This window comes from Saccopteryx bilineata, chromosome 3, assembly GCF_036850765.1.
Source record: "Saccopteryx bilineata isolate mSacBil1 chromosome 3, mSacBil1_pri_phased_curated, whole genome shotgun sequence".
In the NCBI taxonomy this organism is placed as follows: Eukaryota; Metazoa; Chordata; class Mammalia; order Chiroptera; family Emballonuridae; genus Saccopteryx; species Saccopteryx bilineata.
In genome coordinates this window covers 254797240-254814661 of record NC_089492.1, presented here as the reverse complement: position 1 = coordinate 254814661, position 17422 = coordinate 254797240, and the positions used below count along the sequence as shown (strand labels likewise).

Sequence of the window (17422 nt, the reverse complement as noted above, 5' to 3'; positions counted from 1 at the left end):
AACTGCCCCAGCCAGGGGAGCTGACCCAACACAGAGGGGAACACCTGTGGAGCACCCAAGTGGAAAACGTGGGTACTGAGAAGAGCCCCCCGCTGTGGGGCCCGGCAGAGGGAAAAGAATGGAAACCCCCACTAGGGAAGCCTCGGGGAGGCATGGGATTCCCCCTCAGAGAACATGTGAGTCCTGGAGGCCCCCATCTCCGGGGAGACAAGGTCTTGCTGCACCTTCCCTTTCAACGTCTCAACTCTCAGGCCTCGCAGGTACATCGGGGAAACAGAGTCCAGCCCCCTTTGTAAAACTTTTATTTAGAAATCTTCCCAATAGATCCTTATATATATACACACATCATCATCACATGGGTTTTGTTGCTAAAGAGTCACACGCCCACAGCGTTGGCCTCTGGGCTGCACAAAGGTCAGGTACCTGGAGCGGTTACTCCTCTTCTGCAGAAAAATGCAGAGACCAACATGATTCATCAGTTCATCACATACAGTACAACACGGACGGAAAGTGCTGGGCCTGCCCGCAGGGACACTGCGCTCTGTACATGGGCAGGGGCAGGCCTCGGGCGGGGGGCCACGTACCATTGACATCACAAGTACGGCCAGACGCCCCCAAAGGCCGAGAGAGTTGTTGGCTGACTACAGATTCTGTGCCCTTGGTTTTGTTTTGGGGAAAGGAAAAGGTTGTACCATCTTGTCGTTTGCCACTACAAATAAAAGAATATAAATTTTTCTAGAAAGATGGGAGTCCCTCCAGTCATGTTTGTTTTCATGTCTTTTTTCACCTTCCCATGCGTCTCCTTTTGTGTGGATATTATTCCTGGAATGATGCTGTTTCTTTCATGGGTGAGAAGGGGGCAGAGGTAGGGGGAGGGCATGGTGTGGGGGGGGAGGAGGGGAGGTGGAAATGTAAATGAAATACGGATCTTCTCTAGTTCTTACAAACCCAACACTTTGTGCCTCCCTGCCCCGGCCCATTTTAGGTGACTGCATTACATTTCACATATTCTGCCCATGTTCCCATATCTCTTATCCATCCTCACTTCCGTACCTGGCCGTGGAATGAGACAGAAATGAGGTCAATCATGAGAAATGAGAACTATCTGGATAACTCAGGCAAAAGTGATTCCGAACCTAAATAACCCAAGGCTGTGTAGTCAGAGAGACTGGCCCGGCCTAGGTCCTGGACTCACAGTGGGAAACCCCTCTGCAGGATTGCTACTGAGGGCCACAGGGTTTGTTATGGCCTCAGAATGCCTCTACATTCCTGAGTCCACGCAGTCCACACCACAGCTAGGAGATGGGCAAGCCAGGGCACTGCTGAGAAACTGACACTCACAGAGATAACTTGTCCAGGTCACACTGACAGTCTAGAGAAGAGGGAGCCAGAAGCTTGTGCTCCCGCTAGAATGTGTGATCCATCTCCTAAAACCCACCCACCCATCCACACTGTGGCCCCAAGTCAAACTAATCCACCAGGAAGCAAACACAGCCTTAGGACAGGTGCTCCATCTTCGGCCAGATGGGACCCCTCACAGGAGCTTCCAAGTGCTGGAAGGGAACCAGTCGTAATGTTCATTAAAATATGATTCTGGAGGGCTGACATGCAATGGAAAGTTAGAGTGCTACAGGGGTTAACCATCCCATCTCCACAGAATGGGCCTCACAACTTAAAAAGAAAGGAAGGAGGACAGGGATCACTCAGTCCCTGTCTGCGAATGGCTGAGCTACGTTGCACTTGAGGCCCCATCACAGGAGGGCAAGCCCTGAGCTGGAAGCCACGTGTGAGGGCCTTTCCTGCCAGCCGCAGTGCTGGTTCTTCCACAGCGCCATGGACAGGGCAGGCCCAGAGGGTCCCTCCTCTCTGACCTCAAAGGCAGAGCCTGGGGGGAGACGGCTGGGGTGACTTGGGGATGCAATGACAGGTATGTAGGACTTGTGTGCAGTTTGTTCCATGGGCTTGAAATGCAGGTCACAGGCAGGCCTAGCCTTAAGAAAACCATGTCCCACCACTTGGATTGACACAGGAGATCAACGAGGGGCAGTGGTCCACTCTACAAAAGGATTCTTCACTTTATAAAAGGACTCGTGGTAGTATTTCTTTAAAAGATGAAGGATAAGGATTTGATTTACAAAAATGTCATATACAACTTTTGGAGGGGGACACTCCTATTGCATTAAGCCAGCCTCCCATACACACCCATTTTGACTGAGAGCTACACAGTTGAGGGGTGTTTAAGATTCTGCTAAATGAACGTGCACACGTTCGGGTCTCGGCTGCGGCCTGGTCCCTGACTGGATTCCCCATGTCCTAGAAGTAGGGCTGGATCCTGGGTCATATCAAGACCTAAAGATCCTACCAATCACTGACCTAAAAAAAAAAGTCCCAATTGCCAGGGGAAAAAAAATCCCAAATGCCAGGTATTCTTGGACAGAGTTTGTGCTCAGTTTGGTTTAGAACACCGACCAGACCACTAGCTAACAGACCCCTGCAGCAGGAAGGTCCCCCTGAGCATCTTGGGGAATGCACAGTTGGGGCTCAGCACCAACACACGCCCATCGGCATGCTGGCATTTGCTCACTGCAGTGATGTGTAGCTGAGAACACAGACAAGTAGCTCTGACATGTTACCAGGATTTGAAGCCCACGTGCCCCCAAACAGCGCTTGCTCAATTTCCTCTAATCATTTTTCCTTTCTCTGCCTTCACATCAAGCCCAAAGGGCACACTCATGGCCGTAGGTTTGGTCCCCAGAGCCACAAGGATTAGGAAGGCAAGTTTCACTGGGGAGAAAGCAAAGCTTCACTCTCCAGGGCAAGAAGTAAAGGCTACTAGGTTTTTGACCCTGTAGCCCAGCTAGTTGGGAGCAGGTGGTCCACTGGCCATCTTCTTCAACCAGGCCCTGAAGAAGGCACCTCGAGGCTTGTGACTCTGCAGCAGCTGGCAAGCTGGATGGATCAACACAGGACTGGGTGAAGATGGGGCTCAAGAAATGGGCAGCTATTGGGTACCTATGTATTTGGACAGAGTGGCCACAAAAGCCACCCCAGCCAGTTTGGGAGGGGCTAACGGCAAGGCAGAGGTTCTGAATGCCTCAGGTGAGAGCTGACAGCCCCAGGTCTCAGCAAAGACAGGGCTCCCAAGCTCCAGGCCAAAAGCAGTGCCGCTCAAGCCTCTTACTTGAGGAGTCTTAAGGATTTGGGGAAGGGGAAGACCGTGTCGTCTTCATAAAAAGTACCTACCACTTTGCTCCATTTTTCTGTTCTCCTACTGAGGCAGGAAATGAGAAAGCCAGCCCTAGGGACAGGTTGGGCTTCCCAGAGTTCAGGCATCAAGGAAAGCTCATCAATCCTTTGCTGTACTACAGATCTGCCCAATCTTCACCCACCTGCCCTGAAGCCCACAGTCCAGCGGCCTGAGGGCACCCTCCTGGCTGGCCCAGGATAGTCCCAGACCCATCACCGAGGGCCAGCTCCATCAGTGGCAGGTAGCATGGCAGGGCGGAGGCTGCGGGCTGTGTGCTTGGGTGCAGGCTCTTCTGTGTAGCTGTCCGGGCTGGCTGCCCCGTCCAGGGAGCTGCCACAACTGGAGTTGGGAGACAGCACATCCTGCAGGAGGTCCTCTGGAGGCGCACCACCCCCTCCCCCGCCACCCCCTGCGCCAGCCCCCACCACAGGGTCCTTGCCAGGCTTGGCGCGCTGGGAGCCCTCCTCCTCCTGGTCATTGAGCAGCTTGGCCAGGAAGTTGATGTACTTCATGGCCAGGCGGAGGATCTCATTCTTGCTGAGCTTTTTGTCTGGGGGGTGCGTGGGGATCAGCTTGCGGAGCTCAGCGAAGGCCCCATTCACATTCTGCTGCCGCCATCGCTCTCGGCTGTTGGTGAAGATGCGCCTTACAACTTTGGTATGGGGACCTGGAGGGCGAGAGGACAAGGGTTAGGAGAATGGGTTGGAAATCTCCTCAGGATTCTCTCCTATGAGGAAGGAGAAAAACCATCCATTGGAAACTTGGGAAACCTAGAATGCCTTCTCTCTGTTTACTTAGAAAACTCTTACTCATTCTTCAAAACCCAGTTCATCTGTTTCCTTCTCTCTGAGTGTACTCCTCTCATCCCCTCCAGACATCTAACCATCCACCATGTCCCTACAATCCCTGGCTCTCCATTACTCTTAATCACTGCTGTATGCTTCTGTGCTTCTCTCTCTCTCTCTCTCTCGGTTGTGAGACATTTAGAAACAGGTTCCTCATATCATTCATTCCTTCATTCACTCACTTGTACCAAGAGGCTATTTGCACCAGTTACAAAGACAAACTCTGGAGCTAGACTTTCTGGGCTCAATTCCTGACTATTGCTCACTAGACAGTGACTCTGAGCAAGTTGCTTAAACTCTACCTTAGCTTCATCATTTGTAAAATGGAGATAATACTAGTCACTCAAGTATAAGATTATCACATGGATCTAATAACTAACCCAGGCCAAGTATTTACAACAATACCCACCTTGGATTAAACATTTGTTCAATAAACATTAGCTATTATTATCTGTGTATCAGTTATTTCCTAAAAACCAGGTATTGTGCCAGGCACTAAGGAAACATGGTGAACAAAACAGAGTGACTGCCCTACTGCGGCTTATATTTTAGCAGGATGACAAATGATAAACAAGTAGCAAACAGATAACAAACAGGAGGCTGAATGTAAATAAAAGATAGAAAGGAGCTACTGCATTTAGCTGAGTTGGTTGGGGACAGCCTTTTGGATGAGGTGACATCTATATGGTAAGAACTTCAGGCTGAAGAAGAGCCAACCTGGGACAGGAAAAGGGAATGGCATGTGCAAAGGCCCTGAGCTGAAAAATGGCTGAAGCCAGGCTGGCTGGATTAGTGTGGGTGAGATCAGAGTAGGCCGAGTCCAATCCCACAGTGCTGCAGTAAGGCATGGGGATTTTAGTCTAAGGGTGATAGAAAGTACAAAAGGTTTAGTAAATGTCTGCTGACTGATCTTACTGGCAGGTGGGGGAATGGAGAAGAGAGGAGAGACCAAAGGGAAAAGGATTTACACTGTAGGCTCACTCCCCCAGGAGAGGAGTGGACAGACGACCACACACAGGCTCAACCTGAGGCTCTAGGTAGGCATATGAGGGCTGCCTCGGTCTCTCCAGGTCTACAATGCACTGATTATAGACTGAGCCGATACTCACTAGCATTCGTGCACTAAGACTTGCAGAGCAGTGGCAGATACTAGCATGTATCTTTCTAGCACATACAGTATGCAAAGTACTGTGCACATCCAAGCCTGACCTGGAATTCCCAAAGCCAGGGAAGACTGAGGTGGGCCCTGCTGGTACTTCTGAGCACCTGGGCCAACACAGAGCTGGGCTCCCAGCAGTCCTTAGGAAGCTCTAACTGCCAACACCAGCATATTTGGTTGTTCTCTTCCTCTGACCCCTGGAACCAGACCTTAGAATGTGGAAACTTGGGCAGGGAAGAAGAGGAAAGGAAAAGTCAGGACATCTCCTGAGATGCACTGCTCATTTCACAGCTAACACTGAGGCCAGGACAGAGCAGACCTTGCCTCCAAGGATGGCCCAGCTCATCCGCGCCAACACTTCCTGCTTGACCATCTCTCTCCTACACGTGCTCACGTGCAAACACACAAACACACACAGACACAGACATCCATGTCTTCCTGGGGAGGATCACTTACCCCAGCCACAGTGTCTCTGAAGCTGTCTTTCCAAACCCCAGCAGGCCTCAGCTCAGCTGACTCTTTGCCAAAGACCAAACCCAGGCAGGGAAAAACACAGCACACCTGTTGGGCAGTCCTATCCTAGGTGCCTCAGAGTGAAAACTTGCTGTTCTTCACCTCCAGGACAAGTGGAAGGGAATCTCTCAGTTGTGATACAGGGATAGCCAGCCCCTGCTCCATGACTGATGCTAGCGGATCTTGAGGGAGCTGCTAGGTGGGGACAGGGGACATTATAACTGCTGTCACAGCGAGAGGTAGACAGGCTCCAGAAGGAGCATCTACCCTGAGTCAGGCCCTAAAAACACTTTACCCCACTGTACACTTCAATAATGTGAGGAAGCTATTCTCCCCACTTCACAAATGAGGAAACCAAGGCCCAGAGAAATTCAGCAACGGGAACCACATCAGGTCCTGACTTTAGACCTTGCATTAGTTCCACTACTATGTACTCCTCTTGGTTAAGTTTCTGATTTCAAAGTCCGTGGACTGATCCTGCGCCCTCACACCCTTCCCTTTACCCTCATTTCTGTTCACTCTTCTCTCGCTCCTTCCCAGAGAGCTACCCACCTCTCCACACCTTCCTCTTCCCTGAGTCTGTCTATCCTGTGTGTCTTCTGTCTCCCTCTAGTCGGTCCCTGAATAGATGCTCAGTAACTATTGGCAACATTATGGGTAATGGCTTTTCTAACCCTCCTGCACTCCCACCAAACCCTCACCCCCTTTCCACTGCCTTCCCCTTCTCTTTGCCTGATTTCTGTTGCTTCTGTAGAAAATATCTCTTCCCTGGGGAACTTCAGGGCTGCTCCTGCCTACTTCCTGTTTGGTACACCTACCTCCTTTCTCTAACCTAGCAGCACTAACTCCCCATCACCCTTCCCTCTTGGCCCTAAACGCCAGTGCCCCAGGCTGATTGGGTCTTCCAAGGTCTGTTCCTTGTCCAGACTCCAGCCCTCTCCTCTCCAGAAGACCACAGAGGACTCCCCTCCAGAAGTTCTAGCTCAAACACTTCCCTCCCGCTGGCCCCTTGCATAAACCCCAGCCTGGCTCCAAGGCCTCAGGTACCCTTCTTCAGGAGCCCAGGCCCCAGCCAGGCTGCGTACTGGGAGCACCAGGGATTCCCTCCACATTCCTCAGTTCTGAAGAGCCTGCTCTCCAGCCCCCTGATGCTGGCTGCTACATCAGGTCAACCTTGGGAAGAGGGAAGGGGTCTTCCAAATGCACTCAGTCAACCGCTCCCCCCAAGTTCAGGGCCAAAGACTACTTAGACAGTAAATAATAGCAGGGCTAAGGCCTGCTATTATTAGGGGAAATGAAGGGGCAGTATGGAATCTATGGTGTCAGGAAGGGAACTCTAGGTCTCAACCCTGAGTGTGGAACAAGAAATAAGAAAGTTCCACAATACAAGGACTTAGAAGGAGATCCTTGAAGGTGTAATTTCACCCAAGGAGCAGACTCCAGACTCCAAAAAGGTCTTGGAAGGAAGTGCAGGGAATCCCTGAAGGTTGGTACTCAGTGTAGGGGCACCCTGTGTTTCTGCCCTCCCCCTAGATCCCTGCCACATGTAGAAATGGAGCTGGGTGGGGACTGCAACTGACCCTTAGAGGTTTGGGCTAAACCTCTAAGAACAATGTGTCTTCACGCCCGTGTCCCCTTTTCCCTAGTCCCAGCTCACGTGCAAGGCATTTCCAGCAATTTGGGGTTCCAAGGTAGCCCGCCCATGCATGTGAGACACCTAGGAGTAGTCCCCACAATCCCTCCTTCAGGGGGTTCTAACTAGCATGAGGAGCGAATAACAAAGGTAGGGTCAGATAGACTCACCATCAGTAATCTCCATCTCATAAGGGGAAGGTCTCCTCTTCACTCGGTTGTTGGTGGCAAACATAGGGAAGGCATCTGGCTCCCCAAAGAACCCACTGTGGGAAGGAACAGGCAGACCATAAGATTACATATAGGATAGAGGCTCCTTAGCAATCCTGCATATCCTTGAGCCCGCCATCCCTGGAAATACAAGGGCAACCCTGGTCCCCTGACATCTGAATTGGGGATAGAGGGAGCATGAAACACACACAAATACACACTCACAAGAATACACAGAATGCTCCCACCCTCTCTCTGTGGTGAAACTAGCAAGGGTCACACATCCACACATCCCTACACACACACACATACACACACACACACACACACACACACACACTGAATCAGAGGTGAACATATGGAACAAACACAAAAATAAACACACACACTACAAATAGACATACTCCCTTCCCCCAATCCAAGCACATAATCCACAGACAACCTCCACTCTCAAACAGGTGCTCACCCAGGCAGACATGGCCTTCACACTTGGTGCTGTGCAACTCCAGCACCACAAAAGGGCACAGTGTCCCCTCCCCACAACCTCCTCCCACCTTCATCCTGGCCTCGTGGGGTCTGTGGACAGACAACAGACAGGAACCCTGACTCACCACCGCTGACATTACCACCTCCCCTCATCACCCACTTTGGGCTCTCTACAGCTTCTTTCTGGAGTCTCCTGCTCCAGTCAGTCTGGAGACTCTCTGACTGGCCCACATATCCTTGCCTGTCCCCACCCCAACACTGCCTCTGTCTTTCCACCATCTCAGTGGCCTCAGCAGGAAATGGACACCCTCACACCAAAGGGCAGAGACCACCACAAGAGGCAGAGGGGCTGGGAAGAGGAGAAAGGGATCCACTCCCAAGGCAGGCCCTGGAGCAGAGATTCAGAAGCAGAGGAGGGGGCCACTCCCAATCATCCTCAGATCCTTATCTCTTACCTGTCCCCAGAGGGCTGCAGCTTCCAGAATTTCACAATGGAGCACATTAAGACACACTCTTGCCTGTTTCCCACATTCACCAGACTCCTTCCTGTCATCCCTTACCCTACCCTACAACCACAATGCCCATCGTGCTTCTCCTCCGACCAGCCACATGCCTGCACTCTCCCTGCTCGGCTGACCCACACCCCGGTGCGCCACAGCAGTCACAAGGCACCCTCACATCTGCCTTCGCGCGCGCGGGCACGCACTCACTCCCAGACACTCTCACAGCGGGCTCCTTTCTCACGCCAGCTTCTAGGTTTTGACGCCCATTAGTTTAAAATACCCACCCCCTTCTCTTCTTGAGCTCCAACCACGCATCCCCTAAGTGCAGACGTGGAGCCCCCCCGCCCGCCGCCCTCCCGCCGGGCACTGACCTGCCCAGAGAGGCCAGCGGCTGGCTGAGGCTGTAGAGCAGCGTGCGGCCCGGGACGGCAGGGGCCGCCAGCGCCGGCGGACTCAGCTGCACCATCCGGCCGTCGCCGGGCAGCTCCGCCGGGGCCGGAGCGGGAGCGGGCGCGGGCGCCGGAGCGGGCGCCGGGGCGGGCCCAGGAGGTCTACACAGCTCGGTGGTCGGCACTCGATGGCGCGCTTCAGCCGCCGCAGGGTCTCGGCTCTTTAAGTCTCGCGCGGCGCCGCCCCCACCGGCGGAGCCGCCCCCCGGGCCGCCGCGCGCGCCCAGCTCGATCACTGGGGGCTCGGCTGGGGCAGCGCGGCTCGTTTCCTTGGCGACGCCGTTCAGCAGGACCAGGTGCGGGGGCGCCATGCGGGCCTCGGCCGCCTCCCGTCCCTCTAGTGGGGGGTCACTGCGTGCCGCCTCGCTCGGCGGCCGCTCCGTCATCCTGCCGGCAGACAGAGAAACAAGCGGACGCCCTCTTTAACAACCGCCCCAGTCTGCCGACGTGGGGTGGGTTAAGGGGGTGAAGGCAGAAAGAGAAACTCAGGCACCGAGACGTGAGAAAAGGCGACAAACTTAAGAGCCACGTGACACACACTGGCCCTCGGGGCCTAAAGCCTTAGAGGGACTGGGGAGGAAGAGAAGTGGAGTCTGGTTTGGGAGAAGAAGGGAGGGTGCCCGGGAGACACAGACTGAGGGCTAAAAGGACAGAGATGGAGAAAGACGACAAAGACATTGAAAGTAAAGGGATACAACCAGCGAAAGACAAACAGAAGGGAGAAAAGGAGGAAGGAAATGTAGAAAGAAGCGAGAGAGAAATGTCACCCCCGTCCCCCTTCTCAGGCCGCAAGGGAAGAGGAGGGAACAAATCCCCGACCGAGTTCCTCCCGCCCCCCTTTTGGTTTTGGCGGGGAATCTGTCCGGGGAGATGTGGTGCTTTAAAAACCTCTGCAACCTACAACCACACACATACCTAGAAACCTGGTGGGTGCAAATAGGGAGTTTAGGGAATGGAGGCTACAAGGCCTGCGATCCACTCTGCTGGAGCTGCCAGAGAATGATCCGGGGGGACCAACACCTCCTTTCAACACTAAGTAAATCCACCGTGTGTTCTGTGCAGCGGCTGGAAACCCCAGGCGCCTTTTACTGCAACCAGGACTGGAGGTGAGACATCAGGAAGATGATCTGAGCCCTACCTCTCTACACACTCGAGCCTCTTCTGCTCAGCTGGACTCAGAAGTCAGGTGGGGTCTGGAAAAGAGGCCTGGCTGAGGCAGTATGGAGCCTGAGCGTTCAAAGGGTGTCCCTGAGGCTATTGGGGTCTGGGCTCCCATCCCCACATGGGAAGAGGTGTCATAAAGGCCCTTGAACTCTTCCAGCATTCTGCCTAGGTGTTGGCCTCTGGGAAATACCTCCTTATGCTTTTAAAAGCACTGCACAAAGGCTCAAGTAAACATCATTACTGACTTGGAGATTGGGCCATCCTGGGGACTGCGGCCTTGCGCAAAGTCACACAATTTGCAAGATCAGGACCAGAGCTCTCATCTTACTCTGCCAACATAATCCTCCATATATGACCTCTCATATATATCCCTGTTGGCAAGGACACTCCTCTCCTCCACAACAGCACTCCAGGGCCACCACAGAGGCTCCACTGCCCCACAAGCACTCATTCAATTTCTTTCATCACCCTTCTTTGAAGCCAGTGGAGCCAGATTCTACCAAGAACTCAAACAAAAAATTGGAAGACTCTAGGCCCAGAGATTAGAGTTGCTTGTAAATTGTTTTCTTTAAGAAGAAAGAAAATAAAGAAAGGAAGAAAGAAAGAAAAGATATTCAAAATAAAGTTTCTGTTCTCAGACTTATGTAATTGGGGTATTTTATAGCAGAAAATAAATTCACAGAAATCCAACTTACTCCTAAGCAGAGTCCATCTAATCATTCATGGCAGCCATTGAGCTCCCATTCTGTTACTGCACTGTTCAAGATCAGAGTCGGCCTGGCCACCATCCTCCCACTCCAGAAGAGAAACGGGACTTTCTAAAATCTCTTCTGAAGCTCAGCTCAATTGCCACCAGACACACAAGTCGATGGAGAATCGCAATTCAGGTTTCACTCCTTCCCTGGGTGGACCAGCCCTGAGGCCCAGCCCAGAAACAAAATTGCCTGAGACCTGGTGTTAAGACCTGCAAAGGCAGTGGGCTGGCAATGCTTCATTGGAAGCCAGTTTACGATTATGAAGGAAACAATAGCTCTGTATCCACAGAATGGGACTGCCAAGACACTGCGGCCACTAGAAAGGTACCCAAGGTATACCCGTAGGTCCTTCTGGCTTCCGCAGAAGCAATGAAAGGCACCAGAAACACACCATTCCGTGGCAAAATACACAAGCCCCAAGGTGCTGGCTCCCTGCCTTACTGTCCCAATGCGTGATGTGCCCAGTGACACATGTTTCAGCCCTAGTTTCTAACCGAGTGATAAACGGTATGCACTGCAATCCCCGGACTGAGCTCAAGCTCTCCTTATGACATATTTACGCCCTCTGATTAATTCTAAAGCTCCTCTGCTCAGTGTAGGAGCAGATCTCTGAGGGGTAAGGAGAGTACAAATTCCATATGAGTTGACCCTGGCCCCAAATGCCCTCTCCAGATGCCTATAAATTAATATCTCTCGCAAGCTCCCTGTGGGAAACCTATGATTGGTCCCCAGGGTCTGTGGTGGACCATTCCCTGCCCCTCCCGGGACCTCAGGAAAACCCAGAGGGCTCTTCTGCGACCAGTATCACCCAGGCCAAAGGATGCCCCAGGAGGGCTCACAAGCACTTTCGGTTGTCAGTTTTCAGCGACTAGATCCCATCACTTGGCTTCGTTTAAGATTAAGAAGAAAGCCTAGGTGATTTTTATTTATTTTTATTTGGGGAGGATGAAGGAAAAGGGAGAAGGTTTCAAACGGAATGGCACTAGCGAACCGGACCATCACAATTTATCTGTCTTTGTGCAGCCAAGACCCAGCTCGCAGCACCCAACACTGAATTTTCATCTCCTGTTTCCAACCACCAGAGCGTTTTCGTACGCCTGAGCAAGTCAGGGGGTCCCGGGAGCGCCTGGGCTGTGCGCCTGTGTTTGGGGGGCAGAAGGGAGGAGCATCGGTCTCAAGCAGCTCCCAATTTTGAAACGGAGAATTTCTTATATGATAAACAGCCTCCACCGTGTCTAGGGCCAGAGCCACCGCCTTTGACCCAGCTTCTAGTCTCCACACTGCGCCCACACCCGCACGACCCCCTGGGGGAGCCCCAAGCGCCCCAAGAACCAGCACCGACAGTGAACAGAACCACTTTCAGCCTGCGGCTGACCGAGGGGAGGGGCGGCCCATTGCGCCCCACCCTAGGCCTGCAGCCGGGTCAGGGCCCACCCCAGTCGGGCCGCACTAGCCAGGACGGCTGCGGCCTTCTTCCTGCCGCCGGATCCCTGCGCAGGCGGCTGGCACCACCCGGATACAGCCGCCCCGAGTTTGGCGCCCTGGAAAATGTGCACGGAACCGCTGGGAGCACCCTGCGAGACTGAGGTTCTGTTTTACTAGTTTAGGAAGAAAAAGAACGAGCTGTTTTTACCGAGAGTCGAACAAGGAAAGGGCCCTGCTGAGGCCGTGGAGGCCGCAGGCAGCTGTGGAACCAGAGCCCGGACCCTCCGCTCTGGGTTCGTCCCCCCGTGTCCCCCCAGCTGAGACCGGACTGTGCTCTGTCCTGAGCCTCCCACCCGGGCCGGAACACAGGCCTTCCTGAGCACCGCGTCCAGGGACACCGTCCCCACACTCACCTGGGGCATATTTAGAGAGACGCGCCCCTCTGAACAGGCTCTCCACTCCTCCGCCGGAGAGGGGCGGCGGCCGAGGTCCGGGGCGCGGACGGGGGTCTCTGCTTCCCCCGCTCCCGCGGAGAGACCGGCAGTTAGGCCGCGGTGTGGTCCTGGGCGGTCTGCCGCGCCCAAATCGAGTTTCCAGGAAAGATGGGGGTGGAGAGAAAGAGGGAGGGCGAGAGGGAGGGAAAGAGAGAAATGGGGGTCAGTGGCTGGGAATTACCTCACGTCCTGGCCAACCAGCCCAGGGACTCGAGTAGCAGCTTTCCGCCCCCGACCTGCAGGTGTTTGAAGCTTACCCCCACTCCATGAAAAAGGACCCTACACCTGACCAATCAGGAATAACTGTTTAGTCCAACCACAACAACAGCCCGGCTACAGTCTGCCATGAACATTTTCCGACCCTCCAACCGGGATGTCAGGTTCATTGTGGCCGAGGCTGCGTTCCAAGCGCTGAGGGGTCTACGCGGTTGGTTCCTGAATCCGGGTCAGGCCGGAGCTGCGGCCACAGCGCGCGGTCGTCAGCAGCCTGTCGTGTGTGTGTGTGTGTGTGTGTGTGTGTGTGTGTGTGTGTGTGTGTGTGTGTGTGTGTGTGTGTGTCTGGGGGGGATGTCTGTCATAAAAAGGGAATCTAGTCTTTAAACCCTGGTCCGCGCAGAACCTCTGAGCACTCCCCTGTTCTCTCCATCCATGACCTCCATCCCACCTCCAGCCCAAAGCGAAACTAGAACCTAATTAAAAGACTGCTTTTCCGCAGGAAAGGAGCCATAACCGCGCAGGTCCAAGAAAATGGGGGAGGGCAGCGTATTTTATCTACCCAGGACCCTTCTTTTCTTCCTATGATTAAGAAAAAAAAAAGAAGGAAAAGGAAGGAAGGAAGAAGAGAAGGAAGAAGGAAGGAAAAGAAAGGAAGAAAGAAAGAGAAAGAAAGAAAGAAAAAGAAAAGGAAGAAAAAGAAAAGAAAGATATGGAGACAGAAAGGGACTTTACTTCGGGCGACGAGCACATGATGCAGAATGCAAATGATGTTTTATTGAGTTGTACGCTTGAAACCTGTATGGTTTATTAACCAATGTCACCACAATAAGTTCAATTTTAGAAAAGGAAGAAAGGCAATAACTTCTGACTCCCTTCAACCATCTCTACATAACGAATTTCGATTTTTCGGTTTTCAGATCGACAGAGAAGGGGAGAATTCTAATAATTCCTCGCAGCAATAAACAAGGCGAAGGGAATAAGGGTAAAAAAAAAAAACACCAAAAAAACATTACTGCTTCCCAGGGTGTAGATTTAGTTTACCCCCCCCTTCCTCACACACACACACACTCCGAAGGGTTTTATTTAATTTGTTTTGGCTAAATCGTCCAGTTTATGATCACTCATAGAAGTTTGTATTAAGCAAAGGCTTCCATCTCCCCCCCCCCCCCCCCCGACTTTGGTGGAAATACAGGAGCAATTCTCCCCTGTGGTTTCAATACAATGCGGGAAATTTTCTTTCTCCTCTTATGATCGACATGGGGGAGGGGTGAGAAGAAGGGAAATCCACTCATTCCCGGTGTCTTACGTCCGGATTAACATTTGCTGTATGACTGAGTCTGTGTCCATCCCTCTCCATTTTCTCCCCCTCCCCTAAACCCAGCAATTAAAAACAAACAAACAAACAAACAAAAACAGAGCTGCTAGGAGGAAGCCGTGATGCTTTGTTATGGAGCCAAAAAATCTAAAAGAAAAAGGCGCTTTGCTCCTGGACAACTATTTTAATTAAAATAAGATGATGATGATGACATTAGCAATCACAAGAACTGGCAAAACAAAACCCTTTCTTCCAGAGCTAGGGCAGCACGGACCTGTCCCTCGGAGTTCGGTCACGGTCACCCGATACAACGGGTACCCGACCCACGCGGGAATGTCGCGCACCAGGGAGGGGGTGGAAAAACGTTCCTCGGAGATGATCCTGAGGGTCAGCACACTGGGCGCGAGGCCTGGAGGACGTGCCCATTGTCTTTTCCGGGGCAATGTCCTCTCGGGTGGACCCCAGCGGCTGTATCCGCGAAACGGACCAGAAATGGACAAAGCCCAAGTGCCGCAGAAACCGGAGCCGGAGACGACCGACTAGAAGGCGCTGGCCTTGAGAGCTGCTCAGCGTGGAGCCTGGAAGAGCCTCCCGCTCACCAGCAAATCCCTGAAACACTGAGGCGCAGATCGGCCTCTGGACAGAGCAGCCACCGGTCGGGCTCCGTCTGCCCATCCAGCCAACACTGGCTTCCAAATACATCATGATTTGTAATGAACTGTGCAACCTCTCTCCGCGCCCCCACGCCGCCTCAGTCTGCGCCTCCATCTCTCGCTCCTTCCCCGCTACCCACCAACGACGTGCGAATGCACTTCTAAAGGACACAAGCACACAGACTTACAACCCAGGGGACGGGACCACACCTGGTCCAACCCCACAGAAGGGAAGCAGAGTAAACACAACTCGACTCTGCCCCACAAACCGATACGGTCAGGCCCGCACATTGTCCAACACGACACAACGAAATCGGGCAAACGCAACCGCTCACGGACACACAACCCCGTCTAGTCAAGATCACATACGCCCAACACAACAACGAAACTATTCGGACAGAACCAGACCCGTGTCGAGAAGGCAAACGATTATATATCAATACAACGATGAAAACGCAGAAGGGCCCCGAAGAATCCAAATGTACACACCCAAACAGCGCAGACACCATCCCACTCCGAACGACACAACCGATCGCCTCGAAGACCACACTCGGAAGAAGTCTACACTGCCCGCCGCTCACACACACACTCGCACAATCTCACCGCATGCACACAACCACGAAGAAATGAAAACCAACCACCGCCTCGCGCATTTCTGTATATTGCGTAAGGAAAAAGGGGAAGGAAGGAAGAGAGTCTCCGAGGCGGGAGGGGCGGCGGCGGCGAGCGCGACGGCGTCCGTGGAAAATGCCCCCCATCGAAAGAAACCGAGGAGAAAGGAGCGAAGAGCTCTTCTGTGAGTGGGGAAAGTGGGGGGAAATGGATGGGGAATTCCGTGGGAGGCCGTAGGTTGCTTCCCTCTAGAAAAAGACCAGAGTGAATGCTCACGTTTTGCAGCTACGCGGGGATGCGTGTGGCCATTTTGAGGCCTGGTCCTTAGTGCGGAGGCCCTCCCCGCCCCCTGCACCCCGCCCGCCGCCCGCGCGCGCGCCGCACTCGGCTCCTCCACTAACTCGCTCTAATCCCGCTCACGTTCCAGGCCTCGTTAGCATGGGCCGAGGCGCGCCGGGGCGGTGTGCGCCGCGGAGATAAGGCGCTGCCGCGGGTCCGCTCGCCCTCGATAAGCGCCTCGGCCATTATGGGCCAAATGATTCATTTTAATTTGGCAATTTCACCAAAGGGAGTGGGGACTGGTTGCGTGGAGCTGGGACCGGCTCCGGAATGCGCGGCGCAGAGAATCGGGCGCGCTGTCTAGGACCCGGCTGGTCCAGCCCCATTTCTGATCCTGAGGCCTCTTGGGGAAAACCGGGCTCCCCACCACCTCAGACCCTCCCTCGGCCTTCCAAACACCTTTCTTCAGCGACTCCCAAGCCAGCACTCTGTCCCTGCCTCCGAAGACCAGGACACCAAAACCATCGTTCCCAACCCTTCCCTACAATACTGTTTATTCTTTCTCCAGTGTCCTAGACACCCAGATTTCGCTGGGCAGCTACTCCCTGATATCCCACCTTCTTCAGCCCTGGCTCTTTTTCTGCTCTAAAATGGAGCCTGCTTGCCTGCAGTGTCAAGGACTGAGCTCACACCAGGCGCTCTATGGAGGCAGAACTGCTGTCAGTGGAGAGATTAAAATGTCCATCCTACTGCGTTTCAGGCTGAGATCAGAGCCCAGGAATATTATTCTCCCATAATATTTTAAACATTTTAATCTTGCTACTGAAGCACTGTCCTAAGAACTCTACAGATATTAACTCATTTAGTTTTTTTAAAAATTCTGAGAGGTTGGTGCTATTAATATTCTCATTTTACAGGTGAGGAAACTGAGGCACAGGGAATAAAAGTAATTTCCCCAATGTTACATATGTAGTGAGTGGTGGACTTTGAAGCAAATTTAGCACCAGAGTCTTCTCTGGTGACCAAGAAGGGCAGATAGAGTTTAGGCTTGGGGGAGGAGGAATCTGGGCTCTACTCATTGACAACAAGAATCTGTACTGTAGGGTCAAAATCTGGGTTAAGGGAGAGGCAGGCGACTGGGGCTCAGCCCATGGAAGGTATCTGGGTTTATTTTCTTAAGGTGAAGTAGAAATAGCACAAGTTCAAATTTTACAAGTCACTTAGCTCTGAACCTCAGTTTCTTCATCTATAAAATGAAGAGATAATACCTACCTCACAGAGTTGTTGCGAGGATTAAATAAAATGATCCGTAAAAGGTGATGGTGAGGACAGCAATCTATGAAATCTTACCTAGCCCAGAGCCCAGGATGACATCATATGCACTGTATGGGGGTTGTGTCTATTATTACAGAGAAAAAAAATTAAAGCATAGAGAGATGTGACTTGGCCAAAGCTTTTAGTGACC

General features: G+C 52.8%; 1 protein-coding gene across 5 annotated transcripts; it reads right to left on the bottom strand.

Annotated features, from left to right (window-relative positions):
- Nucleotides 1-291: 291 nt before the first annotated feature.
- On the bottom strand, nt 292-16072 carry TAL1 (TAL bHLH transcription factor 1, erythroid differentiation factor). 5 transcript variants are annotated; one of them, XM_066269262.1, is made up of 5 exons: nt 15955-16072; nt 12802-12959; nt 8967-9431; nt 7568-7662; nt 292-3914 (listed from the first exon to the last, which is right to left on the bottom strand). In XM_066269262.1, exons 3-5 carry the CDS (start codon nt 9428-9430, stop codon nt 3460-3462), a joined length of 1014 nt encoding a protein of 337 aa, XP_066125359.1. In that variant the 5' UTR covers nt 9431; nt 12802-12959; nt 15955-16072; the 3' UTR covers nt 292-3459. The 5 variants fall into 5 exon arrangements, with proteins under 5 accessions (XP_066125359.1, XP_066125358.1, XP_066125360.1 ...); XM_066269261.1 differs by lacking the exon at nt 15955-16072 and adding an exon at nt 15556-15684; XM_066269263.1 differs by lacking the exon at nt 15955-16072 and adding an exon at nt 13140-13401.
- Between the last annotated feature and the right edge of the window lie 1350 nt (nt 16073-17422).

What these genes read in the sequence shown, in the direction of transcription:
- TAL1 (XM_066269262.1), bottom strand. Translation starts at nt 9,430, where the DNA reads ATGACGGAGCGGCCGCCGAGCGAGGCGGCACGCAGTGACCCCCCACTA. An exon ending in CCGCTGGCCTCTCTGGGCAG is followed by an intron (nt 7,663 to 8,966) that starts GTCAGTGCCCGG and finishes TCCTTCCCACAG; the next exon opens with TGGGTTCTTTGGGGAGCCAG. An exon ending in TGAGATGGAGATTACTGATG is followed by an intron (nt 3,915 to 7,567) that starts GTGAGTCTATCT and finishes CTCGCCCTCCAG; the next exon opens with GTCCCCATACCAAAGTTGTA.